General features: G+C 45.9%; 1 protein-coding gene across 2 annotated transcripts in view; it reads right to left on the bottom strand.

The window, feature by feature from the left end:
* The window catches only part of FBXW8 (F-box and WD repeat domain containing 8), a 113,628-nt gene that overhangs the window by 65,631 nt on the left and 34,107 nt on the right, over positions 1-13,890 (bottom strand). For both annotated transcript variants that reach the window (XM_027566702.1, XM_027566701.1), the window contains one exon: positions 11,683-11,771. In XM_027566702.1, coding sequence (XP_027422503.1) covers positions 11,683-11,771 — 89 coding nt within the window. The remainder of the gene's footprint in view (positions 1-11,682; positions 11,772-13,890) is intronic.

The raw sequence follows: 13,890 nt of genomic DNA, 5'->3' as shown, positions 1-13,890 counted from the left end.
TGCTCGATACAGGCTCAGAGCCTCAGAATGAAGCCACACAAACACAAAGACATGCAGACAACGGGAAAGGTGTTCGGGCTTCCTGAGGCCAAGCCACAGTTCCTTCAGGGCTTCTTTCATCTCACATTCCAAGTGAAACGAAAAAGATAACTCCGAGACTTATTTAACTACTGAAGTCTATGACATGATACATCTATGAAGTAGTTGTACATCAGTTTCTCACGTGAGGTTTCTTAATAAACTAAGGTTACTCTGATTCGGGAATGCTTCACTTACTAAATGCAGCAGTGTTTTCCTCACATTAGTTGACAACGAATATACACACCATGAATTCAGAGGTCATCCTGTCACGCACCCTCTCTAGGCTGCACCACGGGGCTCTCTCCCTGTAGGATGGTACCCAGGGAGTGGGAGTGTGAAGAGGCAGGGAGGACAGATGTGCTGTCTAAAACTGGACTGATGGGCCTCTGACCACTGATCCTCCAGCAAACAAAAACGCTCACTCCATGACAGTCATTAAGCCTGGTGACACACGAGCAAAGGCAAGATACTGAAATCACCAGGACCAATCGCCGGCTCCCAGACTCTCCAGACAGTGCTTCCAGATCATGTGACCTCAACGAGGCCACCTCAACAGGAACACACACTCCACTGCACCCAAACTACCCGCTGACTCTGACACCCTAAGGATGACTACACCGTTCCCTGGAATAAGGCCACTTGCTTAGCAACAGACACACTCAGAGACAACATGTGTGAATTTCTAGGCTGTGTATGCTTAGATTCTTGAGGTTAAATTCTGTGTGAAAGGAACCGGCCAATTCACAAGAGGCGGCTGAGGAGGATGGCAACATCATTCAGAAATAGAAAGAAGTGACAGACAGACAGAGGGGACTCGGGAGCTTTGAGAGAAAGAACTACACCAACCAGGAAAACGCATTTCCTTTCTGTCCGTCTCTGTCATTCTGCTTCTTGTGACCTGCATATGGGAGCACGCCAGTCATCCTCAAGGCCTTTGTGGTGCCCCCGAGGGGATACGAGGGCAGCATCTGGGGGGCTTGAAACCCACCATTTGCAAGTTCCCTTTACACAAGGAGTTCCAAGGTAAAGCAACGGCGACCAAATCCAAACCTGAAACCCGCTGCACCCCACAACCGTGAGCCATGAAATACAGTCTGCCTCTCTCTTTTGGGGGAAGACAGATGGAGGGCAGAGGCCGCAGAGGAGCATCCATTAATATCGGGAAGGCTCCTGACTGCCTTTTCTTCCAAGAAGTTGTCCCCTTCGTGCTGCAACTCACTCACCTAAAATTAAACACGTGATCTCCTCAAAAAGACTTGGCCCATGACCAAACTGGCCCGTTGCAAGTTCTTGATTTTGTCAGAGACAGAACTCGTCCCAGATCACCAGTGCAAAACTGGGGGGCTCCTCAACGCCCCTCTGCCATCATGCACACATCACCACACTACTTACTACACGTGCAGTCCACACCCTTCCTGCTCTCCTCGCTCCCAGGCTGCCTCTGGACCTGGGCCACCCCTCACCCCCCAGCCACCCCACAACAGCCTCCCCACTCCCGAGCCTCACTCACCTCCGGCCACCCAGCACCAGCCAAACCCTCGGAAATACTTGACTACGTGGCTCTCTCTCCCTTTCTCCCTCCACCCTCCACACCAGACCACGGGTGCTACCATCTTCCAGGATAGCAGTGTGGACTCTCCTCTGGTGGCAGCTGTGTATGCAGTCATCTGACTGATCACCTCCCCTATGAACCCATGAGCTTCTAAGGTCAGGGGCTGGGTCCTGCTCCCCGCTGTTGATCCAGTGATCAGAACAGCTCAACTAAAATAGCGCTTGACACCTAAGGAGCTCTTTGTGAATCCTGAGGCCTTAACAACACACTGAATGAAGCTTTAACTATCAGCCAGGCACTGAGATCCCTCCACAGACTTACCTCACTCCTCTCCCAGCCTCATTTTCTCCTCTTCCTTAGCAGGAGCCAGTCTCTAGCCGGGACGGTCGGTCACTGCCTTCCACAGCACGGGTGCCTCTGCACCTCGGCTCCCAATTACCCACCTTTCTGGAGCCCCTTCCCTCCTTATGACCCAGCCAGGTGGGCCAACTTTGGCTATACATTAGAATCCCTTGAGATGCGTTTAAACTCCCAAAACCAAGGGCGCACCAGATCAATGAAATCTCATCCTCCAGGGGCGGGACCAGACAACGCTGTTCCCAATGAGCTAAGCAGATTGAGAACCACCCACCTCACTCAAGCCTGTGCTGTGTTGTGCTGAGTCGCTGTCGTGTCCGACTCTTTTCAACCCCATGGCTGCAGCCCACCAGAATCTGTCCATGGGATTCTCCAGGCAAGAATACTGGTGTGGGTTGCCATTTCCTTCTCCAGGGAATCTTCCCAAACCAGGGATTGAACCCAGGTCTCCTGCATTGCAGGAGGATTCATTATCAGCTGAGCTACCAGGGAAGCCCTCACTCAAGCCTAATAACGTCTAAAGGTCTAGCCCAGGCCCCCCTTCTCCATGACCCCTCTCTGCCTCCACTACAGTGCCCCTGAATCTGAAGAAATGGCGTTCCCTGCTACGTCCCATGTGTCCTCAACTTGACCATGAAGGCCCTACCACAGTGCCACAGCCTCCACCACAGCGCCTTACACGCAGCTGAGAGAAGGGGCTCCCCAGGTAACAGCCCGACTGGTTTGAGTGGCACCGCCTTCTCTCTGCTGTCCCACTTCCAGTGCTAATGGTCAGTGACACACCCAGAACACACACATCGAGATGCATGAGCTTCTTCCATTTACCTCCAGACTGATTAAAACCTCTCTACAAAACACAGGATAAATTACGTTATTTCGGTAACTATAAAACTTTCTGAGGATATCCATCTAAGTCAACTCCATTCTTTATGGCGAAAGAGCATGATAACAGCATAAATGTTTTGCTGCAAAAAGACTCACGAGGCAAATACAAAAGACTCAGTGCTCCTTTAAGATGAGAACAGAGAATAAATACCCTGCTTCAGCAGGTACTACGTGATGACTCAGCAACAGGCTCTAGAGTGAACCACATGAAAGCAGCCACGGCAGCAGCGCCCGGACACCACGTTCGTGAACTCGTGCTACAGAAGCGGACGTTTTCCTGAGGAAGAAACGCTGGCTGGGGCAGATGACCTGGACCAGACTCTCGGTGCAGTTTCAAAGTGCTTCCCAACACTGGCCGGGAGAAGCAAGGACAGAGCTGGAAGGGGCGAGGGCTGATTTTTCTCCAGAGCTCCAGATGTCTTTACGGCTGCCTAATGACAATTACACTCAACCAATTAAGACACCACTATGACAGTTGCATTGTCAGGGAGCCTCTGGACCCCAATGTTGATGGTTCTCTAATTAGTGCCTGTGCAAAGTACAATGGCAACTAACGTATTAGCTGATGTAAGAACACTAACGAAACACTAAGGAAGAAAGAAGCCTTTTCCAAACGAGGAAGGCTGCCCCAGCCCACGGCACGCATCAGTGAAGCTGCATGCTTTTCCCAGTCTTTCTCCTGCTTGGCGAGGTTGAGTTTACCTCCAAATAAACACGTCAGAGACCACAGCTGATTTTTTTGTTGAAAGAATGGGAAAAGAGCCTCTTTCAAGCTCGGCACGCCAGAGCAATTGCCAATTTCAAATTATTTACCACCGAAGAGCTTTCATTAACTAGTACATTTCCAATAAGCAGACTACTTATTTGGACCAAGAGACCTGAAGAAAAACGTAGAAATGTTGTACAGCTAAAAACCACCTTTAACCTTTTTTCCCGTCTAAGTAGCCAAGTGGGGGAGGGATGGTTCCATTTTGCTTCCAGGTGCCAGTGCTAATTTGCTGAAAACAATTTTTTCAAGGTTCTTCATCACAACCAGGGGCATTGTTTTCATTTAAGAAGCTGGGCATAAGGTTAAGTGACTCAGCCAAGGTCACAAGAAACATTTTAGTGGCACAGCTGGGATCAACCTGGGTCCCCAGGCTTTTCTCTAACTGCTGCTTTAGCCAGCAAGTCACTGCCTTCTCCAATGACAGTGTCTTGGAAACAAATATGGCTTTTAAGAACTATTTCCATTTGAGTGCAATATAAGGAATTTATCCTCTTCAATACTCTTGACTCAGGCTTGCAGGACACTGTCCCTGACCCTAACTCATCAGTTCCACCACTACAGCTCAACTGGAAGTCAAGAGGCCAACGATGAAAAAGCTCCATGTGCTGGCAAGGGGCGTGGGACTGGGCAAATGCAAAGGTGCCTCCCACACGTGGAACGGTTAAACTTCACCCTCGGGATTTCCTGGGCAGTCCAGGGGTTGAGACAGTTTTGCAAAACATGGAGTGTGGGTTCAATTCCTGGTTGGGGGACTAAGATCCCACATGCCTCCTCACAGCCAAAAAAGCCAAACCATAAAACAGGAGCAATACTGTTACAAATTCAACAAAAACTTTAAAACTGGTCCACATAAAAAACAAAAAAAAAAGTCTTAAAAAACTTCACCCTCTACAGGACCATGCTCAAACAGCCACCTGTAAAACGAAGTCACAAGTTCCTTCTGATCAAGTACTCACAGCAGCCAAAACGAGCCTAGTTATGCGGGCCTCAGGCCAGGAAAGCGAATGGTTTCATCTGTGTGTCAGATCCAGTGAGTCTGTGGTGGTTGCCTATGGCCCTGAGCTGAGGATTCTGAAGCTGTATTGCGCCCAGCTCACTGTAATGGACTTCCCAAGTCCATCGCTGGTTTGAGAGCCAGCAGGGGCAGCATGTGTATAAGTCATGAGCATCCTTCCTCCACATGACACTCTGCCTGGACAACTCCTCGCTGTCCCTTCCAGACTCAGCTGAGGAGTCACTTCTCAGGAGAAACCTGCCTGGCTCGGAGCCTACCCCGGTGCCTCTCCCGTGTGCCACGGCGCCTGCTCTTCCCTTACCCTGCCTCTCACACTGGCCTGTGACCAGCAATGACTGTATCACATTGCCTGTGAGCAAGGGAGGTGTACCCCTCCCCCGAACAAGGAATGAGTCTGTAGTGTTCCTCTGTGCTTAGTACATGCTCACGAGTCTGATTTAAACTTAGAAGATGAAAGTGGTTTAAAGACTACAACGCAATTAGGCCGAGGCCCCTACAAGTGCAGTGCCCACATTTCAAAAAATGTTTATGCCCTTAACATGCAGAGGTTTTAAGAACTAGTCACATACTCCATACTTTCTTCAGTAATACCAAAGATTACAAATCAATGAAAGCAAGAGTATTTACTGTTTTCTATGAAACACAACTGTGCTGTTATTATGCAATTAACAAAATGAACTCAATCCCACAGTGCAGTCTTTCTGTGGAAATGCACTGCTGCAAACATCAAGTGCAGCTTAAGACGCATCAATGGAGAAATAATGAACGTCTTAATGGACCTTATGAGATCCACGCACTACACACTTCAAACTGTTTTCCATACATCTTGGTTAATCACAATCAATAGAGTCAGAGTCAATGATGATTATGCAGAGTTATTGTAGCTGTGGCCCTTCCCATTATTCCTTGGAGAACCTGAGATGGGTAAATGCAGCCATGAGTTCACCAGTATTTATTAAGGATATTCTAGAGCTCCTTCATTAAGGACATAATAAATGTGAAGCTCTCCTCTGGTCTCTTATCAATATCTTACCTCAGACTTATTTACCAGAAGAGCATGTACACCTCACAGCAGAAAATAAATAAATAAAAAGTATTTTTAAGAAGAGGTCCCTAACGGGTAATGATTGGATTCCTTATGGGAAATACTCCAACATCATAATAAGCAGCAGCACAAAATCTATATAACACAAGGTTGAAAGGAAAACTGTCAAGAGTTTTTTTTTTAAGGGGGACAGATAAAGCAAGTCCTTAGTAAATGTAAATACAGAGTGACATTTATCTAAGGCGGTTTTTATCACCAATGTGTATTTACAAGGCGTCTGCTATCATCTCAAGAGCCTCAAAGTGATCCTAGGTATTATATTATCTAGTGTTATACATTCACATGAAGCTAGCAGAATATCAGAAACACCACCTTGAGGTCTTCAGCTCCTGAACAGAAGGGTTGTAGATTTCAGGGCAAATACACACTACTTCAGATCAAAGCCGTATTTAGGCATGGTTTGTGGTCAATACTAAGGGACATTTTTAATTATTGGGAAAAGTGGTGGAAAAATGGCTAAAAGTAAGACATTACCTTAGACACATGCCTACGTCTGAAGTACTGTTTTCCAACAGTTCTTAGCTATAAACAATAATATTCCAAGAAAAGTGTCAACAGGCAAAGTGAACCCCAAGATTCAGACACCCAATTTAACATACATAGGATAGAAGCTCAAAATGTTGCTTCATGTCTACAGAAGACTGGCAACCCTTTCGACTATCCAAGTCGTGTGGACAGTTTTAGTCATAATAAAAGCCAGAACAACAGCCAGAGGTCACTTGGGCTGCTAGAGACATGTAGGCAGTTTTGCTCTGTGTCTTACTTGCCTCAAAGGGAATGGAGATGGGGAAAATCAGTGTAGACCAAATGGGATAACAGAGAACTTCTTAGAGAAAGACGACAGCTAACACTTGGCGACACTCAATGATAGAGATTTCCCGCCAACCATACTTGGGGGTGAAGACAAACACGGATACGCAGTCACCGTTCTTTTCAGTACAGACAGGAAGCGTACCCTAAAAAGGCGGATCACCACAGTAGAAAATGGAAGAGGGGTGGGAAGAGCATTTAGGAGTGTTGAGAAAAACCTTACAAAAAGGGGACTTGATACTTTTTTTAAATCGAAAGGGGGAAAATGGTCCTCTAATGTGAACAGAAAAGTGTGCTTTCCTATGCAAACTGAAACGCTTCAGACTTATGAATCTTAAGTAACAGTGAGAAGGGAGTTTATTGCAAAACACACCACGGTATACTCCTGGGCATCTGATAAAAGCTTCTGGTGAGCTAACAGCTTAATGGCCAGCACAAGGCCTCCAGTGAGCCCCCTGGCTGACTTTCTCCTCCAAGTTTTACCTGAGAGGCTCTCCTTCACTAGATGGCAGTAAAGCAAACATATTTCTGGCAAAGTATACCTAGCCCTGCATCTCAGGTTATAATGTGACCTTTCTGAACTCATGATGTCATCTGTTTTCAACACCCGTAACTCTCAGTGTGACTGTGGAGAAAGAGGACTCTCTAGGTCTCACAACACAACACAGGACGGGGACGCTGTCACAGCCTCGTCCCTTCTGGTCTTTTCCCTCAATGATAAACATGTCATTTGAGAGACACTCTACAATTCTCGGAGCTCTCACCATAAAAAGAGAAAAATAAAGAAACCACCACCACGCTTCCTAACCACTTATCAAACAACTTTCTAGGTAACATGTCCTTCTAAGCACACTAAACCTCACCACGTTTCAGGAACGCTACCAGATCACAGAGGAAATGCAGACAGAGGCTCAGCTCTGACAAAAAGAGAAAGGTGGCTTACGCACACAGACCGGTGGCTTCTCAGCACAAGTTGCTCTCGGGTTAAAGAAATGGGAAATCTTAGCAGGCAAAAAAAGTCTAAGGACAGGCTGTGTTTGAATCACATACTTTGTCACAGTCGCAGGGACTTCCAACAGCAAAGAAAAAACTGTTTCTGGTATCTTCTGGGATGCTGCACACACTGCCGGGTGGCCACACGACACCACAGAGAGGCATGAGGGGGACCCGAGAAGGAGACTGTGAGTCAAAGGTGCAGCAAGGCGGCTCGGGGAGCACAGTGTGGGGGCTCTTCCTTCTGTGCGTGCCTGCCCCGAAGTCTCCCGGGTGCTGGGACTGGCGTTCTTTAGGCTCTGCAGTTACACACACTCTTCATACACAGCCCCCACCATTGTCAGAGAGAGGAGCACAGTCAACAAGAGCCAACTCTCGTTATTTATGGCACTGACCGAGACCGGGAAGGCACACTCAGGAGAGTGGGTCTGAGGGATGGTTTAGAGACTCCAAGGCAAAAAGTTAAATGGGAAAGAACTTGAGGATTATTGAAGGCATTTTAAGATAATTTTTTTTTTTCCTTTGGCCACACCATGCAGCATGTGGGATCCTAGTTCCCTGACCAGGGATCGAACCTGGCTTCCCTGCTGTGAAGTGCAGAAGCTTAACCACTAGACCGCCAGCGAAGTCCCTAAAATAATTCCTTCATCTGGAAAAGATAAAAATCCAGCTACCTAAATCCAGTAACATGCATTTGAAAACAGAAACATAAATGGCACACACCAAAACCCATAACGGGAGCTGTGCTAGCAAGCTGGGAGTCAGGCGGCTTTCTCTTCTCCACTTTCTAACAGTTTTGCAAAGACAACATGGTCTTACTGCTGTTTTCATTTTTTACAGAAAAGAAAGGTCCATACATGTCATAAAGGAAAACAAAATGACACTATAATAAGACAGGCCATCCGGGCATGGAGCCAGGGCTGGAGACGGTAGCGAGGGGCAGGGCTCTCACGTGCCGCCGGCAGAAGCACAGCGGGGCAGCCAGGGCACACATTATCAACCCCACTCCCCAGACCTCGGGAGCCTCCACGACCTCACGCAGGAGGAGCATTTCAGAACAGAATCTATAAAGTTCCTTCCAGGTTTCAAACTGTGTGATTCTAAGTTGAAAAGAACTAGGAAATCAGAACAGACCAAAGAAATCAGTAATTCCTCCAGTTTCTCATGTAACATGTAGTATACAGGTCGGGGGAAGGGAATCTATTAAGTGTTAACACTCTTCTTCAGATTAAAAAATGTATTAGTATTACAGGGAGCTTAATGAAATATTACATAACACCTCCACTTTTAAAAGATGCTTACAAATTAACTGGGAATTTACATGACTATAAAGTTGAAAAATAAAATAACAACATAAGACAAAAATGTTTCAGTGAAGCCTTAAAGCCATGTGGTTAGCTGCCCCATGCGCTGCAGATAATCACTTCCTGGGAGGCATGAGAAGGGGAGATGCTGGCATGGGAGGCAGAGTTAATAGGCTACTGTGCCACAGAAGCTGTGGGAGGCAGCAAGACTCGAGCTAAGCCTTAAAAAATGGAGACAGTTTCTTTTGGAGGTGATGAAAATGTTCAAGAATTAGATAATGGTGGACAGTTATAAAACCTTGTGAATGTAGTAAAAATCACTGACTTACACAATTAAAAGGGTGAATTTTATGGTATGTAAATTGCATCTCAAGTTTAAAAAGACATGGTCAGAGGTGACTAGAATAGTATGGGGGGAGAAAAACCAAAAGTACCCTGGGAAGAGTAGTGAGGAGAAACGGAAGGTTGGAAACAAATTTCAAAGGGCTCCAAGCGTCAGGAAAAGGTAACTGGAAACTATCATCCATGAGACAAGGAAGGGAAACAAACACCCATGGACAAGAGGGAAAGATCAAAAGCTTTGAGAATAATGTCTGCTTCCTCTGGTGGAAAACAAGCCTCAGGTGAGAGGCATCCACGTCCTGTTCACTTGACAGGGACTCGAGTGTCTCAGAGTTTATGAGCAAATAAGCATTTAACAGGAACCCTGGTTCTGCATGAAAAGAAGACTAAGGCAGAACCAAGTCTGGGTTAACTCTACCTTTACGTGTAACACACATCAGTCTAAGTCTAAGCAATGCAACTCCAAACCAGGAACACCTACATAGAGGACTGAAAAACTGAGAAGCCGGGAAAAGATTCTGCAACAGAATCTTCAATTACGTAATTAACAAGTTCAAATGCAGATATGGAACACAGGTTACCTGCAGATATATAAAACTAAGCCTCTGAACAGATTCCACTTGCATAAAAAACAGAGAAGAAGGAAGGGAAGAAGAAAAATAGGAAAAACGCAAGGGAAGTAAATGAGAAGAAATGGTGGGGTAGCCACTGTCTCTTTAAGAAGCTCCTTGGAGATACATAACTGCAGAAAGCCTGGTGAATACAACATTGATTGAGAATGAGGTAACCGCAAACACCGCTGTTCTCAAATGAAAAGGGATTCAAGATCTGACCCAGAAAACAAGCATCGTAACCACCAGATAAAAGTTTAATGATAAACACAAGATGCTGTATATATAAGCAAGATTGAAGTATCTGAGGCTAGGCCATCAACATAAGGTTCTCTTAGAAAAAGGGGCTGTGAGGAGCCTCTCTGACCCACGGATCAAGTTTCATCTTATCGATTAACGAAACTCTGCCATCGCTGTGCTTTGTGCTGGCATAATCTGTGATGCTGAGGAGGCCTCAGGGGAATGGAGAGGCAGGAAAAGAAGGACTGGTATCTGGACTCATGGCCAGGCTGCCTTTTGTAAGGTCCACGTCCGGATAAGAAATTCATAATTGGCTTTCGAGAGTCACCTTCCCTGTATCAATTCCTTTTATGACTTTCAGTTCAATCTCAACAGTCTGTTCTCAAAGGCCTCTAACCAGGAGACCCCTGTAAGGTAGGATGATCCCAGTCCCTCTGGGGGTTACGAAGGAATCTCAGAATTAACAGGTGAAGAGGACCTTGCCTAGCATGAGCTCTCATGCCCACACTTGAGTGATGGGGGCAGAAGCCTAGTGCCACACTGGTAACTGGATGGACAGAATTCTAGATTTCTAGTCCATTAATTTTTCTAAAAATAACAGTTTTATGGCACTGCTGAGAAGGGCATTAACCTCGAAATCGTGGCCAGGAAAACACAAGCTAAAGGAAAGTGTTGCTCCTAAGGCATAACCTGTTTAAAGTAAAATACTTTTACAAAGGTACTACAAAACCACAAAATATTAAAATAATCTGACTCTCTGAAATTTCAGTTCAAACAATACTCTTCAAGGAATGCTTCTGAAGGAGTTTTCTTTCAAAGGAAAAGGCTCTCCTATGACTATGTTGTTAAGTCCAAGGTTTCTGTTTGTCCATCCAGGGAGAAACCTCTTTTGGGTGGCTCACTTCAGAGTCAATCCAGACCCAGAAGTTTAAGTGTCCTGGTCTCTGTGGCATTAGGTACACAACGTGAGACTCTAGTTCAAGACATACCGTTAATCCAAAAAGAAAATTACCACCTTAGTATACATTAAAGAAACACATAAAAACACCTCTCTGATAAAACATGAAGAATTCATGAAAGTGGTTTTTGGAATAGAAGCCAAATTCACAGAAGCTAAAATTTAATTTCTCAGCAATGGAGACAGATACGTAATAAAACGCCTATTTCAGGACAAGTTAACTGCAAATACAAACTGTGTGGTAGGGAAGGAAGATTACCTGTGTGGCCACAGCCCTTCTTCAGAATGAAGGCTTCACAATGAGAAATCAAGAATAGGACCTGTTTCTGCCAACACTTACTATTCTTGAGTTTTTCATGTCTTCATAAAGAACAAACGGTTGGCCTTAATGAAAATCTAACATAATAACATGCCACAAGAGTCATTTAAAAGCTCAAAAGATATGAGAAAAATGGATTACAGAGCCGCCCCACCCAACTTGCTTCAGAGCCCTCGACTACTGGAGGACATAGGGGCTCCGTCTTATCTCCACGTGGGCTGTGAGTGGGAAGGCACCTGCTCCCAAAGGTAGAATAAGGTGGCTGAGACGCAGAGGGTGGTCTGTGAAAAGTGAAAGACCTTAGGATGAAGAGTATTAAATGAAAAACTGTTTTTGCTTACCCAGCAATGACAACGCCATCGTGAGAATGCACATCACATAAAACTGCGTCGGGAATGTGCTCCAGCTCACTCACTGCGCCTTTGCGATTCTGCATGAGAAAAGGGGTGCAGTTTATACTATTCTCGGGATGGCAGGGAGACAAAGCACTTCGCTCTCACCTGTATTCCATGGTGGGTTGCCTACAGCATGGACTGTGTCCACAGTTAAAGAGACTCAAAAGGACACAGATGACAACCAATATGTTAAGCTACTAGCACCAGAGCTGCACACACTGCGTGGAACTAGACTGTGAGACACCGACCCACCCCCTCGGGGTTCACAGGACGTAAACGACTTCACTGCAGAGGCTGCCAGTGAAGAAACACATGAAGTGGATTTAGAAAGGTCAGGTTGGCGGAGAGAAAGTAGTTAATGGTATTTTACGTGCTAATAGCTCTTTAAGTGCTCTCAGAATAAAATTAAAACATATATACAACAAAATAAAAATCAGGGTGGGGGGAAAAAGGAGAAAAGACATTATTTCTGATTATGGAAATGGTTTATAAAGGAAACCCTAAAACCCATAACACAGTAGCTCCTGATGTAAGTGAAGAGAGCAAAGAGGAAGATATATTTTCCAGTATAGGCCTTTTGATGACTTCTGACTTATTCTATCATGATTATTTATTGATTCAAAATATACACAAATAATTATTTTTAAAATAAAGGGAATCTGGAGGTATAGAAAGTATTTACATGTGGGATGTTGGGAAGGGTGGGACAGTTAAGCCAAAAAGCAAGCATGCATAAAGGTATTCAAGAATATCAAGCCATCAAAAAATATACATACATAACTGAGTCACTCTGCTGTACACCTGAAACACAATATTGTAAGCCAACAATACTAAAGTGAAAAGAAAGGCCAGCGAGCCACCTACAACTTCACCTTTGCTGCACCAGCACAAGGATCAGAAACAGTGGAAGTGCCAAGGACAGCTCTTCGCACACAAGTTTCCAATAAATGGTAGCTACTATCACTATCTACATTATTATTAGGAGACAGATGACGACATCCTTTCCATTAAAACCAACATTTATTAAGCAGCTGAACTCCAGACGCTGTGCCAGATGATCCACTCGGTGATCGCACTGAACTCGAGAAATGAGTCCAAGGCTGAGGGACACAACTGGACACATCCAGGTGGGGCTGTGTGAGACATGGGAGGGACTGCAAAGTCATCCGTGCAAGGACCATGCCAAAGTGACAAGGGCAAGCTCTTTTGAGAGACCAGGCAGTGAAAGCAAAGGACAGGGTCAGTGAGCTCATGGCCTCCACTAAGTTCTGTCACGTGGCTTCCTCTTCGTCCTGGGCTCCAGCCCCACACTGGTATTCTGGATTAAGAGACCTTAGCACTCCACTGTGAAACGAGTGCGTGCAAACACCAGGGAAAGGAACACCGTTTCGCCTTTGCTCTAAAGTCCAGCTAAGTTTGCACGCTCACAGGTCACCCTCTATGTGAAGTACTGAGAACCCTGGGGTCCCTTCTGAGCTTCCCCAGACACTGACCTTCCCCAGACACTGACCTAGGAGATTCCAAACCAAATCACCTTCCCAACCCATCCAGAGGATGACCAGGGATAGCAAACCACAGCATCTGTGTGCCAAAGTCGAGGCTAACTCAGCTGCAGGCACCAGCCAAGCCCTGTGGGAGGAGCGTTAGATACCATTAGACAGTCCTCTTTACTGCAGCCTGGAGAGCGCAGCTACTCTCAGCTCCACATCAGAGATGGGAAAGCAGAGGCACCCACAGGGAAGGCACCCTGCTCTCTGCTCCCTTTCATGTTTTCATCAGGATTCCTTTCATTCCAGAATCACTACTGTTAATGCAAGAGCCATCACTTGACACTCAACCTCTGTAGTCCTTATAGGTAACAGTGCGGGATGTGGGCCCAAGATGCTCCAAAGAGAAGCCTCCCTCCAGTCTGACTTCAGTTCATTCAAGCAACAACCTCTTACTGAGCACTTACCAAACACATGGCTTTGTGCTTGTTAGAGAAAAACAATAAACAGATGTTCAGTTAAACTGTATGCAATCTGTACACAGGCATGAAGTTCCAGATGCTCTGAGGTCGTTAAACAGCTTCACTTCTGCCCCCTCACCCTGGATGAGGAGGGCATACCTGCTTCCCTCCCTCATTCTCTCTGGTGTATGTAGGCGGGTGCGCTC

This window comes from Bos indicus x Bos taurus, chromosome 17 (genome assembly GCF_003369695.1).
Source record: "Bos indicus x Bos taurus breed Angus x Brahman F1 hybrid chromosome 17, Bos_hybrid_MaternalHap_v2.0, whole genome shotgun sequence".
Classification (NCBI taxonomy): domain Eukaryota; kingdom Metazoa; phylum Chordata; class Mammalia; order Artiodactyla; family Bovidae; genus Bos; species Bos indicus x Bos taurus.
The sequence above is the reverse complement of the archived record's forward strand: the minus strand, read 5'-3'. Positions and strand labels throughout refer to the sequence as shown.